Source organism: Misgurnus anguillicaudatus, chromosome 18 (assembly GCF_027580225.2).
Source record: "Misgurnus anguillicaudatus chromosome 18, ASM2758022v2, whole genome shotgun sequence".
NCBI classification, from domain to species: domain Eukaryota; kingdom Metazoa; phylum Chordata; class Actinopteri; order Cypriniformes; family Cobitidae; genus Misgurnus; species Misgurnus anguillicaudatus.
The window spans coordinates 24097637-24122610 of record NC_073354.2 but is presented as its reverse complement, the minus strand read 5'-3'; the positions used below and the strand labels follow the sequence as shown (position 1 = coordinate 24122610).

Genomic DNA, 24974 nt, shown 5'->3' with positions numbered 1-24974 from the left:
TATTAACCGTAATTACCTGTATGTGCAATTAACTGTATTTGTGGGTATGAATTGTATTGTGCCAGTGGTAAGAGCTATAGTTTATGCTCTGTTATTGTTCTTTAAGACCCTCATGCTGGTAAGAGAAAGTTGATAAGCTGATGTTATAATGTTATAATACCTGCACTGTTAAAGAACTTTACTATGGCAACAGACAGCACAATGGGTTGGATTGTGTTTGGTTTCTTTGATTGGCAGAGATATTCTGAGGTGTGAAGAGGTCCATTAAAAATCATTAATGTACAGTTAAAAGTGGTTTTACATGCACGCACACTAAAAGTCAACTTGGCGTGTATAATACTCAGGGTTGTATCTTATTTACAAACCACCTGCAATCTAGTTTACCGAGGCAACAGAGTGTCGCAAGGGTGACATATTTTTGTAAGCTAACCCGGAAGTTAGCAGGATGCTGGTTCCCTTACCAAAAAGTTTATGACACTTACATGTTTTGTCCAACAAGTTAATCTTCATAGATGAATACAGAGTATAAATGCATTTACTAGAAATATGAAAACCTGAATTTTGACTTCAAAAGTTGTGTTCATTTGTGAAGACTAAATTGATAAACAAAACGTGTTAGTGTCATAAACGTTTGTTAAACACAGAGCTTATTTTTTTGCAATAATCCAAAAGTCTTTAGGAAAATAAATGTTTTTTTAGTGAGGGAACTAGCATCTCGCTAACTTCCGGGTTAGCCTAGAAATAATTTTTTTAATGGGTATGAAATAACACTGCGTACATTTGTGTACAGTATTATGTGTCTAAAGATTAAATTAAACAATGCTCAAATGTTTAATTTTTATTACCCAGCATATACTGTTGTGGCCAAAAGTAATGTCCAGAGGGAATCAATTGTACAGTAATTGCTTTTAAAGGCGGAGTCCATGATGTTTGAAAGCCAATGTTGATATTTGAAATCACCTAAACAAACACGCCCCTACCCCAATAGAATCGGGACCTTCTGTTGATGGACCCGCCCCACACATACGCAAACCAGCATTTGATTTGATTTGATTGGCTGTGGGTGTGTTTTGGTGGTCGGCCCGTCTCCTTTTCAAACGCGTTTTTCAAACATCGTGGACTCCGCCTTTAATGTCCCCTCAGTTTAGATTAAATCCAAATATGTGACTCTGGACCACAAAACCAGTCATAAGGGTCTGTTTTTTAAAATTGAGATTTTGAGAAAAAAAGCTTTCCATTGATGTATGGTTTGTAAGGATAGGACAATATTTGTTGACAATACAACTATTTAAAAATTGAGAAAATGGCCTTTTAAAGTTGTCCACAAAAAAAGGCCTTAATAACACACATTGCTAATGATATATAATTTTTTTATGTATTTACGGGAGGAAATTTACAAAATATAATCTTTACTTAATATCCTAATGATTTTTGGCACAAAAATCTATTATTTTGACCCATACAATACATTGTTGGCTATTGCTACAAATGAAGAGTTTTGTTTTGTTTTGTTTTGGTTGTGCATTCCAATTAATATCAATTGAACTGCAGTTGGTTTGTTTTGATTTAAACCTTCATAACTTAAAAAATACAGCTAAGTAGCACCATAAAACAAAATAACAACATGATAACATAATAATAAACATGTTATGACAAAAATGTTGCAACAAAACTCTTCAAATATACCTGTGTGACTTATGATTTTGTGGTCCAGGGTCACATATGAGAAGAATAGACGAAATGCCAAACCTTTAAGGTATTTATTCACTGTCAGAAAAAAGGTACAAAGTTGTTCCTTTTTCTGTCACTGGGGTGGTACCCTAAAAGGTACCTTTTTGTACCTTTATGGGTATAAAACACATTGAAATGTTGTACCTTATGGGGTACAATATTATACTCTAAGGACCAATTGTTTACCGTGAGGAACAATTTTGTACCAGTTAAATTTTAGGGGTACAAAGCAGTTAGCTGTACCTTTTAAAGGTACAAAATAGATCCTTAAGGAACAGAAATGTACCCCTAAAGGTACAACATTGTATTATGTTTATATACCTTTAAAGGTACAAAAGGGTACCTTGGGGTACCACCCCAGCGACAAAAAAGGTACAGTTTTGTACCTTTTTTTCTGACAGTGTTAGACAAAAGACAAAACATGGCGTATTATGGAATCTGTGTTTATAAGTGTGGAGAAAGAGAATCGTTCTGACGTTGTTGTATGTCGAATGATACTAATTCGTGTCTTTGTGTCAGTTTATTGTTTAAAATAGTCTGCAAATGTGCGTTTCATATATATAACATGTGACCTTTCGACGCCATTACGCAATTACGTGAGGCGCGTCACAGAGCTGCAGGAAGACGAGAAGTTGTGGTTTAAAAGTGCATATTTTTTATTTTTTTGTTTTGATAGATAAGACCCTTATGCCTCGTTTGAAATCGTTTAGAGTCCTTTGAAACTGCAATTTTAAAAACTGTTAAGTGTTGAGGTCCATTAAAGTCCATTAAAATTAGAAAAATCCTGGAATGTTTTCCTCAAAAAACATAATTTCTTCTCGACTGAGCGAAGACAGACATCAGCATTTTGGATGACATGGTGGTTAGTAAATTTTCTGGATTTTTTTTTAAGAAAATTGACTAATCCTTTAATAAGCTGTAAACCCTGTATAAAATGCAATCACTTTTGAAATATCATTATGAACATTGATCTCTAAGCTTCAAACACTTTGTGTAGCAGTATAGCTCTTGCATTTTTGTTATACCCTGTTCATTCACTTAGAATGGCATTATATAGATATCGACCATAAAATCCAGTCATTTTGATAAGCTGTATCTGTAAAAGGGCTTAATTTAGCGTAAAAGTCAAGCAAAGTCAGACAGTACGCCTGCCAAAGCGAGATATCAGTCCAGCACTTTTATTCTTGCAGGGTGACAGTGAAAGCACATTAGATGCTTGTTGCACACGGTGCATTTTCAATTGCAAGAAAACACACAATGATCACCGTGTAATACGGTATCAACCATGTCTGCATGTGTGTGCTGGATGTTAGACAGAGCACATTGATTGCCTTTAAGGAAAATGTATTATATCTAACACATCTTGTAACACATTTATGATTTTGTTACTATACACCCAAAGCTGATATAAAATCCAGAAAAAAACCAATATGAAAAACAAATAAATATGTAATCTTTGAATTTACTTCTGGTTAAAAATCATCTTTCCCTGACAGGGAATGAAAGCTTGAAAGATAACTACGTCCAGGACAGCAAGATGGGCTTCGTGATCAATGCAATTTATGCAATGGCTCACGGCCTTCACGATATGCACAAAGACATGTGCCCAAATCATCCTGGACTGTGTGAGGCGATGGACCCCATCGATGGCAGTAAGCTTTTGGACTATCTGCTTAAGACTTCCTTCAGCGGTGTGTCTGGGGAGGATGTGTACTTTGATGAAAACGGAGACACGCCTGGCAGGTAAACAGACTTATTGCTTTCTTCAAAAACTTATTGAACATTTTAATGCACCACTGGCATGCTCCAGACATAAAGGGCGTTCCAAAAATCAATTACACTGAAGTGAACCTTTTGGAAATGAACGAATGTTTAATGCAAATTTGAAACCTTAATGATCAGTAAAAAACATTAGTAAACAGACAATTCCTGATCATGCACCATCTCTGGTAAGTTTGGTACCCTGGCCAACACATGCAAGGAGGTGCATATCAGATGGTAATGGGATTGGAGTGGAACAGATTGCCTGTCTCAAAGAGATGCTTCAGCCCTCTCCTCTCCAATACTTTGATGCGGTCAGCTGTTGTCACCCTGGCTAGACGCAGAGAGAGGATGACAGCTCCAACTGCTGCCATTGCCTTGTGTACATCTGTGCATTCGTGTCTTTGTGGCATTCTGCCCACAAAGTGTCATCAGGATGGGCAGGTGGACTAAGTACTCAGGAGGATGTTGATTTGAATCCCAGGTGGAGAATGTTAGGAGGCTCGGATGTGTAAACATGGTAAAAGTGTTTGTCTAAAAGTCTAAATTTGATGCATCGCCCTGGACAAGTTCTGGATAAGTTACACGGGGATATAACAATACATTCAAAATGATACATTTCATTTAGACAACTTTAAATGTGATTTTCTCAATATATAGATTTTTTGCACCCTCAAATTCTAGGTTTTCAAATAGTTGTATATCGGCCAAACATTGTCCTATTCCTAAAAATTGACCCTTATGACTGGTTTTGTGTTCCAGGGTCACATGTCACACCCACTGACCACCCAGTGGTTGTGCACTGAATGCTCTGATTGGTTAAGAATCTGTTCACTGTTATCTGATATGCAAGCAAGATGGTGGCTAACTAAATATTCACAAACAGAACGTTATCAATTGCTTTGTTGTGTCATTGACTATGTTACAGTAAATAGTCTATACTTATTAATACTTATGTGTTTGTGATTCTTCTTGTCCAGCCATTTATGCAAAATTTTATTTTTTATGTTTTCTGGACAACTGTTAGATGTGTCTGACGGCATTAAGATTTTTGCTTTTTATGCTGTTCTTTAACTGTAGTAAAGTAAACATACTACAAAATACTATGTAAACAAACAAACTGTGGTTTGTCATTGTGCACGTCAGTCAAAGTCTCTTTCTGTGTACGTGGGGATGTTCATTATGGCACACCTTAAACAACTATTTATTGAAAGGTTTGGCTGGAGCCGGAGTTTATAATATGTCAGACTTTCATTCTTTCTCTCTCTCTTTCTCTCTCTCTCTCTCTCTCTCTCTCTCTCTCTCCAAGGTATGATATTATGAATCTGCATGTGAAAGAACTGAAAATAAAAAAAAAATTGAGTCAAAATAATAATGTTTTATTTTAAAAAATGGTGCAATCAAGGATTTTGATTGATTTTAATTATTATAAGCTGGTGGACGATTTCGTCACTTTTGAAAATATTTGATGTTGCAATGAGGCGTTATGTTGCCTTATTGAGGGTGATTTGTTTTTTTTTACTTTTTCAGTGTGAGTGTGAGTTTATATTAGTCACATTAATGCTTATTGTAATTTGGTGTTGTAATATTTATACATATTTGTATGTTAAAAAGTTAAAATTCTCTCTCTCTCTCTCTCTCTCTCTCTCTCTCTCTCTCTCTCCCCTCTCCCCAAGGTATGATATTATGAATCTGCAGTATGTGGACATACAGGGCCGCTATGATTACATTAATGTGGGTTCATGGCATGAAGGTCTTCTGAGCATAAGCGATTATAAGCTCATGACGAACCGCACGGAGATGGTTCGGTCGGTCTGCAGTGAACCATGTTCCAAGGGCCAAATCAAGGTGTGTACAGTTTGTCAAAAGTTATTAAACAAAATAAACAATACTACATCTTACTAAACACTATAGTATTATATATAGTTTTATGAGTGTTATTTTGACATTCTCTACTTGAAAAACTTCAAAACGATGTATAATTGTTTTGGAATCTGACAAAGAAATTACAGCGCTACACCTGTTTGAAGTTGATAGAAGTCTTTGAGACATTTTTGAAGTTTCAAAAACAAGATCAATGCATCCATACCTTAAAATAACTGGTAAAACTAAATGATTTGCTACACACACGCTTTTTTCTTTCTTATATTGTTTGATTGACATTAAGACAGACAGCTTCTACTGTAATGCAAGGATCTAATATAATATTACACATCAGATATTTCCCCCAACAGTTAACCAAACATTCGCTGTGTGTGTGTCCAAACTTCGGATCTGTCAGTGAATGCGAGGAAAGTCGTTTTCTAGTCTTGTCGCTCTTTAAACATCAAATCAAGTCCCGGACTTTATCTCTCTTTATAACTATTTTAACATCCAGCAAGTCCTTTACTTTAATTTCTAATTTCTGCATGTTTTAAAAATGTGCGCAACTTTGCCCCTTAGGTTAAGCATTCAGGTACACCTCTCAGAAAACATACAAACAAAGATCATTAGAGCATTGGGATCGCTGGATGAGGGCTTAAATATATATATATATATATATATATATATATATATATATATATATATATATATATATATATATATATATATATATATATATATATATATATATATATATATATATATATATATATATATATATATATTCCAATGTGTTGGAATGCGCACATTCTAATTTTGAGCAAAAGAGAGTAGGCTCTACATGTCGATTTTGATCGGAATTGAGTTTTATATATTTATATATATAAATATCAAAGTCGCCATGTAGAGCCTACTCTCTTAGAATGTGCGCATTCCAACACATTTGGACAGCATGGGTCACATATGTTGCTTTGCCCACCCAATTTTATTCCAGGCCCACCCACTTGAACATTTCTGGCTAGGCCACTGCCATTAGTATGTTGTTTTGCCTGAGAAACACTACAGTTAAACATAGGTGGTTACTGTGACCAATCAAAGGTGTGTTTAGTAAGAGGTACTCGTTCGTGAAAACTATCTGAATGATAAAATTGAGGCAGAAAATACACAATGCACACTTTAAAAAATCCTGGGTTATTTTCAATAACCCCTTTAACCTATGTATGTAATGCTGGATCGTTTCAACCCAAAATGCTGGGTTGTTTCAACCCATTATTGGGTCAAATATAAACATTTTCTGGGTAAATTTAACCCAACGACTAGGCTCGTCCCTTTTTGACCCAACGCTGGGTTGAAAATAACCCAGCATTTTTAGTGTGCAGTTTTAAAGCTCTCTGTTTTATTGAAACAAATCAAGTATCTGTTGTCAACACCACAGTTTGGGATATTTTCTCTTCGTAGGTGATCCGCAAAGGTGAAGTGAGTTGCTGCTGGATCTGCACTACGTGTAAAGATAATGAATACGTTCAGGATGAGTTCACCTGCAGGGCTTGTGAGCTGGGCTGGTGGCCCGATGATGAACTGGCAGGTATGAAACTTTCATTCACCTTTCACTTATCCACAAACATTTGCATTCATTTAAACACCTAAACACTATTCCATTGAGAACATCTCCTACTTTATACAATACATTTGCCGTATATGGCAGTGTTTACACTTTAGATTCAACCCTTATCTCCTTGCAGCTCTGTTCTCTATGCCCTTCACATCCACTTTCTCTCACTCTCTTGCCTGCGAGTGGTGCGTTGTTTTGACAGCTTTTCGCAGTAGTGAGCGGAGCTGGATAACGGTGAAGTTGGAATCCTATTAGTATCCAGCAACCGTGTGTCAGACTCAACAGTTTCACCGTGGAACCTGAGCTGCAGCAGGGAATTCTGATTACCGGAGAGGCAGACTGATCTGAGATAGAGAAAAGCTCTGTCATAGTGAATGAGAGAGACAGAGAAACCCGTGTCAGCTTAAATGTATAGAAAGAAATTCATAAATGAAATGTGGGCCATGTGAAGTTTAGAAAGAAATATATATACTAGTAGACAAAACATATGATGATATGGAACAACCTTTGTGATGAAACTACATTTTAAATGAATGTCTTGTCCTATAGTCAACCTTTTTAAGGTTGGATGTTTTGGGGTTCAACTGATCCTGATCTTTAGGATCACGTAAGACATTTACAATACCCATTATTGTGGGCTTATACACACAGTATATGTAGATAAAAACGTCTCATTCTAAAGGTGGTAGCACACCGAACGCGCAGTGCCGCGTTGTTCTAAAAAATCGAACACATTGTTTTCTACGAGTATACGCACACTGGCACCGACAGGTGGCGCCTGTCCGCGGCGCCCAGAAACGACTCAAGGGGGTCGCACCCCTAACGCACAGCTCAACGCTGCACCGTTCTAAAAAAATCGAACACATTGTTTTCTATGAGTATACGCACACCGGCGCCAACAAGTGGCGCCTGTCCACGGCGCACAGCTACGACTGACACATACCAGACGCGCAGCTCAGCGCCACGTTGAGTCGCGTCTAGGAAAACTCGGAGGTATCGTACACCGGAAGTGCACATTAAATAGCGCAAACCTAGTCAGATAGCTTCTACTTCAAAATGCAAAATATACATTAGCAGCCAATGTTAATCACTACGATTTGTGGCGCGACAGGGATTTCTGCACTAAATATCAGTGCCATGGTTGGATAGTGCAGAGTAAGGGACGGTATTATCCTCTTCTGACATCACAAGGGGAGCCAAATGTCAATAACCTTTTTACCTGCAGAGAATGGTTTACCAAAACTAAGTTACTGAGTTGATCATTTCAATTATAGCAATTAAACATGGAAATAGTTAGATTTTCATGATATGTCCCCATTAATATTTGATTTAATTTGTAGTGTACTGTCACAGATTGTGATGTTGGATGCAGGTATTTTCTTTAAAACCTGAGTTGTGATGCAATGGCTAAAGATACAGAAAATCAAAATGCTATAATGTTGAAAGTCATGCAAATCGTGTTTAATTATATAAAAAGCAGAAGCTCTGTATTTGTTTGTATGTTTTAGGATGCGAGCCTCTCCCACTAAAATACCTGGAGTGGAGCAGTGTGGAGTCCATCATCGCAGTGGTTTTCTCCTGCTTCGGCATCCTGGTAACGCTTTTCGTCACCTTCATCTTCATCCAGTACCGCGACACACCCGTGGTGAAGTCCTCCAGCCGCGAACTGTGCTACATCATTCTGGCGGGTATTTTCCTCGGCTACATCTGCCCCTTCACGCTCATTGCACGTCCCACTGTGATCTCCTGCTACCTGCAGCGCCTCCTAGTGGGCCTATCATCTGCCATGTGCTACTCCGCCCTCATTACCAAGACCAACCGCATTGCCCGCATCCTGGCCGGTAGCAAGAAGAAAATCTGCACACGCAAGCCCCGTTTCATGAGCGCATGGGCCCAGGTGGTTATTGCCTTTATTCTTATAAGTCTGCAGTTGGCTTTGGTGGTCACGATCATTGTGCTGGAACCCCCAGAGCCGGTGAAGAGTTACCCCAGCATCAGGGAGGTCTACCTCATCTGTTACACAAGTAATATGGGCGTGGTGGCTCCGCTGGGATACAATGGCCTGCTCATTATGAGCTGTACCTACTACGCCTTCAAGACCCGCAATGTGCCGGCCAACTTCAACGAAGCAAAGTACATCGCTTTTACCATGTACACCACCTGCATTATCTGGCTAGCTTTCGTGCCCATCTACTTCGGCTCCAACTACAAAATCATCACCACCTCCTTCTCCGTCAGCCTAAGCGTCACCGTAGCTCTGGGCTGCATGTTCACCCCCAAGATGTACATCATCATCGCCAAGCCAGAGCGTAACGTACGCAGCGCCTTCACAACCTCCGACGTGGTCCGTATGCACGTGGGTGACGGAAAGGCCGCTCCCTGCCAGAGCAATAGTATCCTGAACATGTTTCGCAGGAAGAAGAATGCCACCAATGCAACCGGCAGCACCAAGTGAGTATTACCTATTGGGTTTCGAGTCACTGATATAAATGCACATACAGGCTATGAAACCAAATAATAGTCTGTCTGTCTCAGTAGCACACCTACAAGTTGGACCACACTGGGTGTTTTTTCTAGCGTGTGTGTGTGTATTACAGTTGTTTCTCTTACGCTAGCTCTCCCACCTTTTTCTACCTCCAGCGAACCAAAGTATGTACGTAGTGTTTTGTTAGAGCCGGACAACTTTACCGTTGTCCTCTATCTGTGCTGAATCCTCCTCCAAAACGTAACCTAATTTTCATCAAACTACCCATTCGCCGAGTCCCTCTCCTCCCCGGTATTAACCCACTTCTAAGTGTCCCGCCTCCCCCATGTCAAACCTTCTCCCTCCCTCTCTTGACTAAAAAAATCAACCCAGTTCCCACATAGACTCAAAACATCCTGTTCCCTTCTAACTCTGTCAGCTTTCAGCTCTTAAGCTTCTCTGTCTGCTAAACTTTACTTGGTAGATTAACTACTAAGAGCGGACAGCGGATGCCCTGATCTGAAACTGGGTAGGGAATTCCATGAGGCCCTTTCACATTGCATGACGTTCGGTTTGATCAGAGCAGTGCGGAGAAGGGATGGCAGAGAATGAGCCATCACGGCTTTCATAATGCTCTGCAAGCAGGTCATTATGAGATTAGCATGTTCGAGGGATCTCTTCATGAATTAACAATGTTCAGTTACGCATCGCTTGCTAACCCTAATCATAATTGGAGTAATTTATAGTGTTGCTTTGTTTAAAAAAAATGATGATTTGCATAATGATAACATTTCTGTGATGTTCTTCTGTGTCTTTGTGTTGCATTCCGGCGTTTCTCCGTGGGAATAACGCTGGGTCTCTGTTCATTCATAGTCCTAATGGAAAGTCTGTGTCATGGTCTGAATCAGGTGCCAGACCCCAGGGGAGGGGGTCGAGTGTGTTCCACAGACTGTCTGTGCATGTGAGGAGGCAAGCAGTCGGCCAGAGTCAGATGGCGGTCATACGCCCCCTAACTAATGCCTCACAACCCCCCAACCCTGAATATGACGCTGGTATCAACACAGCCCCCAATGGCTCGCAACCCGAAGACAAGGCTCTCTACAACCTCAACGAGGGGCACGATGGAAGTCAGCATCTCCATACGACCCAGGACGGAGGGTTACCATCTTCCTATCCTCAAACCAGTTTACTTGATCGCACCACTGAGTGTCCACAGGGGGGGCAGGTCGATACTTTGAGCTCTACCGTTCCTGATTTTGATCAATTTGGCATCAAGTTGAGCCCCGCCTATAAAACGTCTGCCAATCAGCTGCCTCTTCCTCTGCAGGGGGAGGTGTTCACCGAGGATGGCTCTGAAATGGAAGCTCTCGACCTCATTCACGGGTTTCTGTGCGAAAATGCCACACAGGAGGAGGAAGAGGAGGAGGAGGAAGGTGTAGAGGAAGAGTTAGCACAGAGTAAGCTGACCCTGCTTACCCCACCTTCTCCCTTTAGGGACTCCCTGCAGTCTGGCAGGTCCATTCCCGGATCCCCCGCCTCTGATAACGACCCTCCCTTTTCCCAAAATCTGAACTACGCCCCAAAACAGAGCTCTTTTACACTGTAAAAGCACAAGCTCAGGACATGCTACAAACAGCGCTGTTTATCAATCAATCATCAATGGATATAATTTTGCTTGCTTGGCTGTACACGCAAGAATTTGTGGTCAAAATGACTTTTATTGTAGAAAGCAAGATGGACCATGAACAATGGAATGTCCTGTTGGGAATATTTTTTTCTGAAGCTACACCGGCAGTATCCGTTTTCTAAATGCTGTGGAAAGTTGGAGTGCCAAATATTATTGTGTTGCTATGCCTAAAATCTGCTGGCAAATGACATCACAAATTACATGACTGGAGTGATAATACCAGCTTGCTGCTTTACTATTTCACTCATAGTGTTTTTAAAAAAAAGAGACAAAGGAAATCTCACTTTCTGGAGTTTTTTTGAACTTTGTAGAATCGGATAAACTGTTTAGTTGCAAATAATATGTCGGTTATGGAATTAAGGGGTAATTTGCTTGGACGTAGACAGCACAAGGACATACGTCAACAGGAAACCATAGTGTGCACAATGAAACATATAAGCAAATCATGCTATTTATTTTGTGTGATTTTAGTATTACTTTAATTTACATTTTTTAACCGTTGACTGTGTACAAGTCAAAGTGAAACAAGGAAATCATGTGCACATAGTAATTGTGACCTCACTTGATAGGCTGGGTGAGTTTTGGAATTGCCCAGCTAAGGTATTTTCCTTTAGGCTCCCAAAATGATCAAGAGTCAAACATTGCAGTACTTTTGCTTAGAGAGTCAGACATAAGGTTTCTGATTGTACATGATAGACATAGCATACGATATTAGAAGTCTAAATGTGGAGCCAAGGTAAATAAAAAGAACGCTGTTTTTCTTAAAAGCTGTACTTTGTCTCATGCGTGAACTTGGCTTAAAAAAGCGAATAATGTTTTTGCAAACATTTGTATACTGTTTTTGCCATCTATTGTTTTCCACACAGATGGTGTCTTTGTATATCTGCTGTATGTTTCTATGATTAGAATGTGAGAAATTTGTAAGTTTTTAAAAAACGTCTTTGCTCTTTGTGATAAAGGGACGTATACGGCGGCACTGAGGCTGGAATTACTTTTCAGAAACTTTTACAAAAAATCTCTTTTAAATGTTTCATTCAGTTTATCAATGAGTAGTTGCTTCTAGTGGTAACTTGTAGCATTTACTGCCAATCTTGCGTCGGATTATCACATGAATTTGCCAACTGTAATGCTTTAAGTTTCACAGGACTATTAGAATGCAACTCTCAAAACAATATTATTGATTAAGTATTGTATAATTGTTCTAATGGATTGTAATATTAGGTCTTTTAGTGTAAGCTGTTTGAAACTGATTCATTTGTTTAATGTAAAGTAATTGACAGATCATCTGTTTACATGGTCAAACCTATAAATAAGGAAAATGCTCTTTTTGCCAGGACAAATCATGCTGTAAAATAAATTTTTATATCTAATGCTAGTTGTGACTTTTTTCCACATATGAATCTAACATTGAGTAATGCATTTAAGATTTTACACTTGTATTCTTGTTATACCAGTGGTTTTATTTAAATAATGAGGTTTTTATTTCATAATCGAATCTTGTCTCTGTCTTTCTTCCTTAAAATGGCTTTATTTGCATAACGAGGTTTAGGCTCTCAAACACAGATAAAAGATTTAGTGTAAGTTTGGTTTTATGATAACATCATTTAAACAAACAATCATTTTCTTGAAGCACTCTTCTTCCATTCATATACAATGCAGTGTAAGTGAAACCTCGTGTTTTTATTAAATCCTCTTGTTCGTCTCTTAGATCAAACATAAGGTTGCCACATCTTTGCGGGCGGGTCTCGAGAGCATGTTGAAATTGATCCACTCATACAGCTCGTGAATCATAACTGCTTTATTTCTTTGACCCAAAACCCCAGGCAATAGAAAAGCAATCGAGTCACGATATTTCCGGGTCCTATGACTTATCAGGTGGTGTCCCGGTGGGAGGAGATGGAGTTTATGCTTTCTGTTTGAATACCCGAAACGTGAAGCTTTCGGATCTGAAGCACTTCTCCAAACTGTCTGAAGGAGAGGAAGTGCTTGGCAAAACTTTCTTCTCACAACTAAAAGTACGAGTCGCAAGAGCTGACAGCATGGCAGGCGGGTCTGTGTCGGAGTGTAGGGAGTATTTGTTTAAAATCTTGGTGATCGGGGAATTGGGTGTCGGGAAGACGAGCATCATCAAACGATACGTGCATCAGCTTTTCTCGCAACACTACAGGGCGACCATAGGCGTTGATTTTGCGTTGAAAGTCATCAATTGGGACAGCAAAACACTAGTGAGGTTACAGCTGTGGGACATCGCAGGTAAGATGTTGTTTAACGACTTTAAATTCCCTTTAACCTACTGTAGTGCACGTGTGACTAACGTAAACAAGCGTCATCAGTGCTTGTGATAGGGAACTGTATGACGCCTGTAAAACTATTGAAACCAGTAAGGCAATAAACTGGCAGTTAAATCAGTCAAAAAGTACGCACATGACTTGAGTAGCGTATCTAGGATAAAGACCTTGAACACCCCGAGGCTGCTGTAAATGAAGTGATATTGGTTTTAGTGAGTGATAAAACAAAATATTTGGTGGGAACTTTAGCTTTATTTTGGTAAAATAAGCGCAAACACTTAACTTTGTTAAGGCAGATACGCGTGAGAGCAGTATAATGCCCATAATAACTAACGGAATGTAGGTCATGATGTTATGAGACTGTGTGTGAGGGGAGGGGAGAAGGATATGTGCTTCATGACACTCTTGTGCTTGTGTCTAACCTTATGAGATACCTACCTAGATTGCACAAGTCAAAATTCCTAAAAAAAAGAAACCAAGCTTTCTGGAGCTTGCTGCTTATATTAGGCACTATGTTCTATCAATTTCTGAGTGTAAAAACAAGAAAGCTGTTAAATCATACAACCTCTGTAAGCTTTACAAGATATTTTTTTTTCTGTTTTTATTTTATTTTTATTTTTTTCTATAACCCTTAACCTCCCTGGCTTATTTGTGATTTATTCATAGACTGTATTGATGTATAGATAATTATTGCTGTATGTTCTATTATTGAATCATATTAATAATAATAATAATAATAATAAAAAAAAATAAAATAAAAAAAAAGATACCTACCTAGACAGCATTTGGGCCTGTCGTGGCGCGCATAAAATATTATAGGCAGCTATTCGTCCTTTCTTCGGGAATTGATGTAAAAGAGATTTACAAAGTAACGTGCAAGTCCAGATTAAGTTGCGCGAACAAACACCCTGCTAATATTGTGTAACTAAACGTGCCCTCATAAGGAAGTGAATTCATTTAACCAGAATATCTTGAAATCTGTCTGTCTGCCTTTCTGACTATCTCTCTGATACTATGTCTGTCTTTTTGTCTCTCTGTTTTTCTTTCTGTCTGTCTCTCTTTCTGCATTTCTGTCTGCATGCATATCTGTCTGTCTCCCTGCCTTTCTGTCTGTCTCTCTGTTTGTCTTTTTGTTCCTCTGCCTTTCTGTCTGTCTTTCTACCTGTCTGCCTTTCTGTATGTCTGTTTGCACATCTATCTGTCTGCCTGCCTTTCTGTCTCTCTACCTTCCTGTCTGTCTTTCTAGCTGTCTGCCCTTCTGTGTATGCATGTCTGTCTGCCTGCCTGCCTGCCTGCCTGTCTGTCTGTCTGCCTGCCTGCCTGTCTGTTTCTCCCCCTTTTGTATGTCTCTCTGTTTGTCTCTCTACTTTTCTGTCTGTCTTTGAATCTGTCTATCTTTCTGTCTGTCTTCTGCCTTTCTATCTTTCTATCTGTCTGCCTTTCTGTGTGTATGCATGTTTGTTTGTCTATCTGTCTGCCTGCTTTTCTGTCTCTCTACCTTCCTGTCTGTCTTTCTAGCTGTCTGCCTGTATGTATGTATGTATGTATGTATGCATGTCTGTCTGTCTGTCTGCCTGCCTGTCTGTCTGTCTGTTTTTCCCCTTTTTGTATGCCTCTCTGTTTGTCTCTCTACTTTTCTGTCTGTCTTTCTATCTGTCTGCCATTCTATTGTCTGTCTTTCTACCTTTCTGTCTGTCTGTCTTTCTTTCTTTCTGTCTTTCTATCTATCTGTCTGCCTTTTTGTATGTATGTATGCATGTCTGTCTGTCTACCTGCCTTTCTGTCTGTCTGTTTCTCCACCTTTTTGTATGTCTCTCTGTTTTTCTCCCTACTTTTCTGTCTGTCTTTTGATTTGTCTGCCTTTCTGTCTTTCTATCTGTCTGCCTTTCTGTATGTATGTATGCATGCATGTCTGTCTGTCTGTTTATCTGTCTACCTGCCTTTCTGTCTGTCTGTTTCTTCACCTTTTTGTATGTCTCTCTGTCTGTCTTTCTGTTTCTCTGTTTGTCTCTCTGCTTTTCTGTCTATCTTTCTGTCTGTCTCTCTGTTTATCCCTCTGTCTTTCTGTCTCTCTGCTTTTCTGTCTGTCTTTCTATATGTCTGTCTGTCTGTCTGTCTCTCTGCCTTTCTGTCTGTCATTCTGTTTGTGTCTCTACTTTCTGTCTCTCTGTCTGTCTCTCTGCCTTTCTGTCTCTCTGCTTTTCTGCCTGTCTTTCTATCTGTCTGTCTCTCTTGTTGTCCCTCTGCCTTTCTGTGTCTTTCTTTCTGTCTGCCTTTCTGTTGCCTTTCTGTCTTTCTCTGTCTGTTTCTCAGCCTTTAGATAGACAGACATGCAGAGAGACAGACATGTATGCATACATACAGAAAGGCAGACGGATAGAAAGGCAGAAAGACAGAAAGAAAGGTAGAGAGACAGGCAGACAGACAAACAAACAAACAGAACGGTAGACAGATAGAAAGACAGACAGAAAAGTGTTTGTCTCTCTGCTTTTCTGTCTGCCTTTCTGTCTGTCTCTCGGTTAATCTCTCTGCCTTTCTGTCTCTCTGCTTTTCTGTCTGTCTTTCTATATGTCTCTCTGTCTCTCTGTTTGTGTCTCTGCCATTTTGTCTCTCTACTTTCTGTCTCTCTGTCTGTCTCTCTGTTTGTTTCTATGCTTTTTTGTTTCTCTGCTTTTCTCTCTGTCTTTCTATCTGTATGCCTTTCTGTCTATCTCTCTGCATTTTTTTTCTGTCTGTCTCTCTGCTTTTCTGTCTCTCTACTTTTCTGTCTCTACTTTTCTGTCTCTACTTTTCTGTCTGCCTTTCTGTCTCTCTGTCTTTCTGTCTGTCTCTCTGCCTTTCTGTTTGTCTGTCTCTCTGCCTTTCTTTCCGTCTGTGTCTCTGCTTTTCTGTCTGCCTTTCTGTCTCTTTGCCTTTCTGTCTGTCTGCTTTTCTGTCTGTCTGTCTTTCTGTCTCTCTGCTTTTCTGCATGTATTTCTATCTGTCTTTCTACCTTTCCACCCTTCTGTTTGTCTGTCCATCTCTGCCATTATCTCTGTCTGTCTGCATTTCTCTATTTCTCTATCTCTCTGTCTCTTTCTTTCAACCTTTTTTCTTTCTTCTGCACGGTGAAGGTGAAAACAACACAGCTTTTCTATTAAAATACCATGCATATTTCTTATTTTTGATTTATATGCTTCACAATGTTGGAGTGACTCAGCATTGTCACACTGAAGTGCCCATGAGACTCTTGGTATTTGAGAGACGGACTGTCTTTATTCTGTTCACACCCTCTCTTCTCATATCTGCACTTCTTCTGTCATTAGAGATAGATGTCCTGTTTCAATCTTTAGGCCTATATTTCCCCGAAGAGAGATTACAGCTTTGCTCTGCAGTATTCCTCAAGAACAATAGGACCATGGAGGCATTTTTAATTCAATATACTGTACCAACTGTCCACACTAAATAAATGGACAGGTTTATTTTCAAATTTAATTTTCAGTGTCATGTGCGTCAGCGTCCTGTGAAATTGAATCATGTGTCTTTGTTAGGCTGCATTGGTTTGTGTGTCTGTCTGTCAGCCTTTATATAATGAGGTGGACATAAATCACCTGATTCAAATAAATCTGCACTTTGGCAAACAGTAACTGCATGCAGTTACTTTCACACTGTTTAGGGCTGGATTGCACAATTCTTCTTGTTAAGAATATGTGTGTATTTCTGATCCTTGTGTATGATCTCCTTTTCGCTGTGAGACTTTTTCTGGAAAGTTTTTTTGCTTAAGGAACTTTCAACATGTGGAACAAGTGTGGTTTTTCCGGTTGTTCTGAAATTCCCATTACAGTAAACACACATCATGTGGTCATTTTGAGTAATTAAACAGGTACTATAAAACATATTAACAGGAAGTGAAAATCAAATACACACTCATATATCAGATATTTAAAGGTGGTTTCCCAGACAGGGATTAGCTTAAGCCAGGACTAGGCCTTAGTTTAATTAGGAAATATAACTAGTTTTAACAAACATGCCTTACTAAAACAGTACTTGTGTGCATTTTGAGGTAAAACAAAGGGCACTAGTATATTTTAAGATATGTCAGTACAAGTTTGAACAGCTTTACATTTATTTTAGTCTAGGACTAGTCTAATCCCTGTCCGGAAAACCACCCCTTAAAGTTTAGAGACACATCAGTAAGATTCATACAGTATACATTTTCTATCATAATTCTTGTGTCTTGTTACTGTAGCTCAGTTTGTAAAACATTGCGTTAGCAATGCAAAAGGTCAGGGGTTTGGTTAACGGGGATCACGCTTACAGATCAAATGTATAGCTGTAACTGTAAATTGCTTTGGGTAAAGCATGTCCCAAATGCATAAATGCAAATGTATTTTCTGATGATTGTTGAATAAGACATGCTTATATTTGCCTCGAGCTGTTTTATTAATTATGAAATGTCCTTCATGTAGACCCTGACGTTTAATTAAAACAAATTTTCGTTTTTCACCTTTATTCCTTGTTTTCTCACTCAGCCTTTTATTCTCTCACCAATGTCTTGCTTGTCACAGTGAGCTGCAAGGACAGCGTCAATGATGTGTGAATTACACAGGTTGCATTCTTTCAGTGTTTACTGTATGTGGGCGTGTGAATGTGTCTGGAGAACAGCTGAATGACACTGAGTTTTAGCTAAATGTACGATCCGTAAAATCCAGGCTGAAGTCTCAATCTAATACAAACTTTGATTTCAGTCATTGAGTTCACATTCATCTCTTACTCAATCAATATGATAAAGATATCAAGGTAATATTTTTACAGATCGTCGTGTGTGGCGCTTTATTTTTCAATCACTTCGCAAAGGCCCTGTCCCAAATGGCACACTCTGGACTTGTGGTCCTCCTCAGAGTCCACACTTTGATGACATCATGTAGTACAAACCCTTGATGCGAGTCCACGTGGTTGCAGCGGAGTCGTATTTTGAGACAGACATGAGCGTCACGCCGGAAATATGGTAGAGAAGTTGCCCGTCAGTGTGAACTCCTCCCTTCTGTTGTCTGATTGGTCTTTCGCAAGGTCTTCTGGGTTGGTAAAGTGCGCGAAACCTGCTGCAGTGCGGGCTTCGCTGAAGACCGCATCAAGGGGGAAAAGGAGGCGTAGATGAGAACACTTCGAAATGTAAAAATGACAGATGGGACACCCTACGGACTCGTAGACTAAGCGAGCACGCGCAATTTAAGGCCACGAGACCGAAAGTCCACATGAAGTGCGCAAATGGGGACAGGGCATTAGATTTACTGCGCAAAAGTAAAACTCTCGCTGGCCAACCAAACACTAACACTGGGTTCATTTTTACGTTGACCAAACACCTTAACCAGAGTGCAATAACAACTTAATACACTTCATCCCTTACTAATTTTACCATGATTACTATAGTATTAGTATCAGAAAACATGGTTGCACTTTTTCTGTAGTAAAACCATGATTTTTAAAGGTAAACTTGTGAAATTAATATAAACTATTTCGATAGAAAAAAAAATACAGATGTCATTTTACTACAGGTAAAGTTACATTCCTGTTACATTCCTACAAGGTTCATTATGCAGCTCATTATGCAAGTCTTTTGTTTCCTCAGCTGTCAATCACAGATTATTCAGGAGCTTTCACGCCTCTTCGTATACAGCGTTTCCCAGGCAAAAGTGTCTTAGAAATTGTAAATCAACATATTGTTTTATGTGAATGAGTAGGCAGAATGATTTTCACATCATTTTGAATATAAAACTAGACTACTATGTCCTGTTTTGAAAAGTCTTGGGAAAACATGTTAAGAATGGCCCTGTCCCAAAAGGCTCACTTTGTGGACTTTTGGTCTCATGGCCTTAAATTGCGCCTGCTCGCTTAGTCTACGGGTCCGTAGGGTGTCCCATCTGTCATTTTTAAGCTTTAAGGTGTGCTCACCTTTGCCCCCTTGATGCGGTCTTCAGCGAAGTCCGCACTGCAGCAGGCTTTGCGCACTTTACCAAACCAAAAGTCCTTGCGAAAGAGCCATCAGGCTAATCAGAAGACGGAAGGGAGGAGTTCACAGTGGCCCTGTCCCAAATGTCACACTCCGGACTTGTGGTCCTCCCCAGAGTCCACATTTTGATTACATCATGTAGTGCAGACTTCAGGGACCCTTGATGCGAGTCCACGTGGTTGAGTCAGTTTTTTGGGACAGACTCGAGCGCCAAGCCAGAAATAGGAAGAGAAGTTGCCCGTCAGTGTAAACTCCTCCCTTCCGTCGTCTGATTGGTCTGATTGCTCTTTCGCAAGGACTTATGGGTTGATAAAGTGCGCGAAGCCTGCTGCAGTGTCGGCTTCGCCAAAGACCGCATCAAGGGGGCAAAGTGGGCGCTGATGAGCACACTTCGATGTGGAAAAATGACAGTTGGGACCCCCTTAGGACTTGTAGACTAAGGGAGCACGCACAATTTTAAGGCCACGAGACTGAAAGTCCACATAAAGTGCGCCATTTGGGACAGGGCCACTGACGGGCAACTACTCTTTCTATTTCCGGCGTGACGCTCAAGTGTGTCCCAAAATACGACTCCGGTGCACCCACGTGGACTCGCATCAAGGGTCCCTAAAGTCTGCAATACATGATGTCATCAAAGTGTGGACTCTGAGGAGGACCACAAGTCCGGAGTGTGACATTTGGGACAGGGCCAATGAGTTTTGTGGACTGAAAATTTTGCTTTTTCAAAAAACACGCATAAACATTTTTCTCTCAAAAATACAAACATGTACATGTTGCTAATATAATATTGTAGCCCAGTTTGTGCTGAACACAGTGTAATGAGACGTTTGCCATTATTATGTTTTTAAGCAACTGAAAAAAGCACAAATGTCTGTGCAGCTCAAAACTTCTCCAGAGCTCTAAAAACCCATTAGACCCCAGAGGGTTCAACAGTGTATCACAAAAAACACTGTAGCTGGGTTTTCACTTATTATTTAGGTATGTTGTATGGCTACCTACTTCCAATCACTGACTGTTGGCGTAAATCTGATGTCCTGAACACAGTCAACCATGTGCATACGTCACCACATTAGATCAATTCTTTATTTGCATGGTGCCAAAATGACAAATAAGCCAATCGAAATAATACAGTGTCCTATTCATGTAACTTAGAGTTTTATGTAATTTAGTTGTATACCTTTAAGTATGCAAGCTAATAATACAGGCTTCCAACTGTTTGGCTGACGTCCTGGATGAGTTCCCAAAGTCAGTCCAGACCTGTGTGATCCTGGATAAAGTTCATCAAAGTCTGCACCACCATTTACTCTTCTACATCGCTAATTTACCCTGTTAGTCATGTACATAATTGGTAGTTCTACGGTGCAAATCAAGTACGCTGTTTTTCCGTACTCGCACCGACTGACTGTTACAATAATGACCCTGAATTGGATGACTATAATCAAAGCCTTCTGCAAATACGTATGTGTCGGACCCTGACTGAAGTTAGGGTCTCATCCGCCCACCTTTGCCCAGAATAGCGCCGATCCACTGGGGCTGTCTGAAAGAGATTATTACAGATATGCAGCTTTGAAGAAAGATGCGAAAGCATGTTACTGTAAGTTACTGTACATTGACTTTCATTGAGAATGACAGACTGATTGACTCAACTTGCCCTTTAAGGCAAGGTGCTTTGCCTATTTGCTTCCAAACCGTTGTGTTATGTTGTTTACGGTATGAAAACTAATTGTTTCTGTACTATTTGTCACTGTATGAATCTACTTATTGTTCATATAGCTCAATTGAGAGAGCGTTGGTAGCACAACAGGTCATGGGTTTGATCCCATGGCTGTCCCAAGTGTTTGCCTCCACTCCAACTCGACTTTGGATAAATGCTTTAGCCTAATGCATAGAGGTAAAAAGATCCACTGATCTTGTAGCTCATTTGGATAAGCATTGGGTTATGGGTTTCATTCAAGGCAATAAATCTAAAAATGTATAACGTGAATGTACTGTAAGTCATATGCAAAATAAAATGCAGGGAAAGTGTAAGTGGATAGACACTCATGAGTGATTCGTGAGATAACTGATAAGAACTGGTTGGGCATTTACACACATGTTTTCAGGTGTCGGAAAGCCTAGACAGATGGGTCGAGATAAATTAGTTTTAAACCACCACTTAATGTCTGCTGGAGAAGTGAATTTACAGATTTTATCTTGCTTAATAGCTAGGTTGTAGGAGCTGTTTCGGAACAAAACCTACAGGGTTAATTCACCTTCTCTAAAACTTTTCAAAGTAACTCGGTTACAGTTTTTAGTGATGTGTTGAGGCATTTGCTTCCAGTGCACTGTGAGATCTCTGTCGCTAGTTATTAGCCATGCTTTGCCGTGTGTGCTGTTGGTTGGGAACGTAGCGTAGTGTCTGAAGTGTGTTTTTATTCGACGTAGCACCACAAAAAATATGCAGCTGGCTCGTCTGGCTTGGACTGTTGCCATAGCAACACACCCACAAGATTGTTATCTTGATAAAGGCCATGCAGGAGAAACTTCAGGTTGTCATGGCTATGGACCGTGAGTATCCCTGTCTACCTCCGCCGCCATCTCATCTTTTTCTTTTGCAGTCTCCAGCTTGTATAAAGCATCACAACCATTTAAGTTGGATGATATATTTATGAATGCAAAGATTTGTTTTGATGTGGTTAAATATGATTTCAATATATTGTGCAGGCCTATTAAAGCTCACGTAACACACGCTGTTTCTGCATTTCTGATATTAATCTGGAGCACCTATAGAGTAGTATGACATCCTTTATATCTCTGAAGAGTCTTTAGTTTAATCAGATTTATAAAAGAAAGATTAGCTTTAACGAATCTTTCCGATAACGTACGAAAAAATGAAGAAGGAGGAGTTATAACACGGGAGGAGCGAGTAGGAGTCATACAACACTATACAACACTGTTTTAACTTATGATTCACTACATGTTCGTGTGATTTATATAATATACACGCGCCTATTTCCAACATAAGACAGAAGTCTTACTTACCACGTGTAACTCGTCATGACCCGGTTCTGAAAATCCACCGCATCAAATGCACACGCCAGGGGCGGCGTTTGCGTATGGCAGGGTATGGCAGTTGCCATACCCTAGCATTCAGACAAAACACCAGAAATCAACAGGTTATAATGATGCTCATTAAAAATCATTTTAAATATTTTCAGTAGAACATATCTGAACATTGGTACATCACTAATATGGATAATTTACACGTGTGCTCGACTTCATGCTATAATACAGGAACCGACATGCGGATGACATCAACGTGCCACGAGAGCGGTTTGAAAGCAAACTCTTCCGATGATTTCTCGCCTCACCCTCGCGGTACTTTAATGTCATCAGCCTGTCGTTCTTGCTTGCAGTGCAGCTTTTAGTCCTTGCAGGAGGTTTCATGATGACCGCTGTTGTTATAATCTTTATTTTTGCAAGTAAACTCCTTTTTTTGTTTTAACATTCAAACAGACTCACGGTTCTCCCCCACCCTCGCGCATGCATATTGCATACATTATTCCAGAAGTAAAATGATTTGTTCTCTGTGGATACATAAACATGTTCTCTTACACTGGGAAATTGTTGCGCAGTCGAAGTGTATTAATTATTTGCGCGCGTTTTTGAATATGGTGACTTGTGGAATAAAAACTGCACGACGACAAAAGGTAAGACTTGTTTTTGCATTTAGCCCTGTTTTACTAAGAGTTTAATTTAGTGTTTTAGTCTTAGTTGGTTAGCTGGCTGGGTTAACTACGTGGGCTCTATCACATCATTAAAAGTCTTTATTGTGTTTATTGGCGGCTGTCATGACAAGATTTGTGAAGGGATGTTACAGTATGTTTTGATATTATCTTGTTTTAGTTTATCTGTTGCTGGAGTTGCACTTAGTTAAGAATGACAACATTTGAAAAGCATTTTAAACAACCATGATTTCTATTTTTGCTTTTCAATTGTATATTGCTTTCGTGGTATTGTAGTCAGTAAGTGTACATCCGTGCAATCATAGTATGATTTTGTACAGGTTGGTGGAGTATGTACACATATGGATATAATGTGGTTTCATAGATTCGTTATTTGAAAGGCCTTCTTGTACGAAAATGTTTTGCCATACCCTAGGTTTTCGTGAAACGCCGCCACTGGCACACGCAAAACTCCGCTGCTAATCCGGATAATAAACTATATCCATTGTTTCCATAAGGCTGGATGTCTTCTCCTTACATCCAAAAACACACTTCTTCTTGTGCCATTGTTGACTTTTGAAATTAAACAAGGCTGAGTGGCGTGATAAGCTGTTAGCAAGCTCTAGCGTCTCCCGCTGACTGACGGCTGGGCGGGGTTTTCCGGGGGAAGTTTTCCGGCGGAAGCCCATATAAAGAAGTGATACGTATCGAAAACCCCTGAAACGTCAGTTAGAACCGTAATCGAAAAAAATTAGCCGAAACTTGTACGAACCCTGGCGAAGTGCATTCGGCACAGAAATACTCTGAAACACGCCCAACTGCTGTTTTGACACTTTGCCTACGTTTAGCATGAGGAAACAACTCTATAACTGTGTTAATAAGTCAGAATGCTTGAAATACCATTAAACCCCCCCTTTAATGTAATATAACGAACAATACCGTACTTCACAATGTATGTAGATAAATCAAGACAACTTCTCAGTTATGTTTCATCTCACATGAGCATCAGGAGGTGTAAAGAGCAGTTTACTATGGATCAATAGAATTTCTGTTCTATATGTGTTTCTTTCATTCTCTGAGGTCATGAGACTGAAGTGTCAGTGTGTGCCTTGTTTTTTTTTTACATGGCTAAAAGTGTGTGGACCTCACATAACAGGTTTGGCTTTTAACAGATTTGGGTATTTGTGAATAACATCAATATAAAAATCTTAAGTGCAGCTTTTACAGACATACTATGATGGACCTAACCCCAGATTTCCAGTCCACTTTGGGAGTTTTGTTTTTTAATATTTTAACATTTTATAATGATTTTAATTAAAACATCAACATGTCATATTGACAAGATTAATATTAATTAGATTAATATTCATCCAAGTATGGAAATAGGACTGCAATACAGTTTAAAATTTTGATTAACAAGTAAACCAGCCAAAAAAAAAAAAAACATGGCTTCAACAAAATATATTTTCAAAACACTAATTTGCATGTGATTGCACCATCCAAATAATTTCTTACTAAAGTAATACGTAAAAAATAGCTCATTGGCTAAACATGATTTAATCATGGACAGTGGTTCCATGTGATTGTGCCACGTTTTCTCAACATGAAATTAACTTCAGTACTGTAAGCTTTACTCATTTATGTAAAGAAGACATATCATGAAAATCTGACTTTTTTTCATGTTTAAGTCCTATAATTGGGTCCCCAGTGCTTGTATCAACCTAGAAAAATCAACCCAGTTCTTTTAAGTTTTTGTAAACCATTCTTCACAAGCATTTGAAAAAATAGGTCATTGAAATTTAGCTCCCCTTGTGATGTCAGAAGGGGATAATACCGCACCTTAATCTGCACTTTCCAATCACGGCACTGTCATTT

The 24974-nt window shown here is 39.5% G+C and overlaps 2 protein-coding genes across 6 annotated transcripts in view; both read left to right on the top strand.

Moving 5' to 3' along the window:
- Positions 1-12488, top strand: part of grm1a (glutamate receptor, metabotropic 1a) — a 34825-nt gene extending 22337 nt beyond the window's left edge. For 4 of the 5 annotated variants that reach the window (XM_055187077.2, XM_055187078.2, XM_055187079.2 and 1 more), the window contains exons 5-9: positions 3228-3474; positions 5169-5340; positions 6814-6940; positions 8476-9418; positions 10305-12488. In XM_055187077.2, coding sequence (XP_055043052.2) covers positions 3228-3474; positions 5169-5340; positions 6814-6940; positions 8476-9418; positions 10305-11037 — 2222 coding nt within the window. In that variant the 3' untranslated portion in view covers positions 11038-12488. The remainder of the gene's footprint in view (positions 1-3227; positions 3475-5168; positions 5341-6813; positions 6941-8475; positions 9419-10304) is intronic. The other variant, XM_073856138.1, reaches the window with a different exon arrangement.
- A 442-nt stretch (positions 12489-12930) lies between these two features.
- rab32a (RAB32a, member RAS oncogene family) overlaps positions 12931-24974 on the top strand; it is a 33441-nt gene continuing 21397 nt past the window's right edge. The window contains exon 1 of the mRNA XM_055187085.2: positions 12931-13371. Within this exon, the coding sequence (XP_055043060.2) occupies positions 13158-13371 (214 nt within the window). The 5' untranslated portion in view covers positions 12931-13157. The remainder of the gene's footprint in view (positions 13372-24974) is intronic.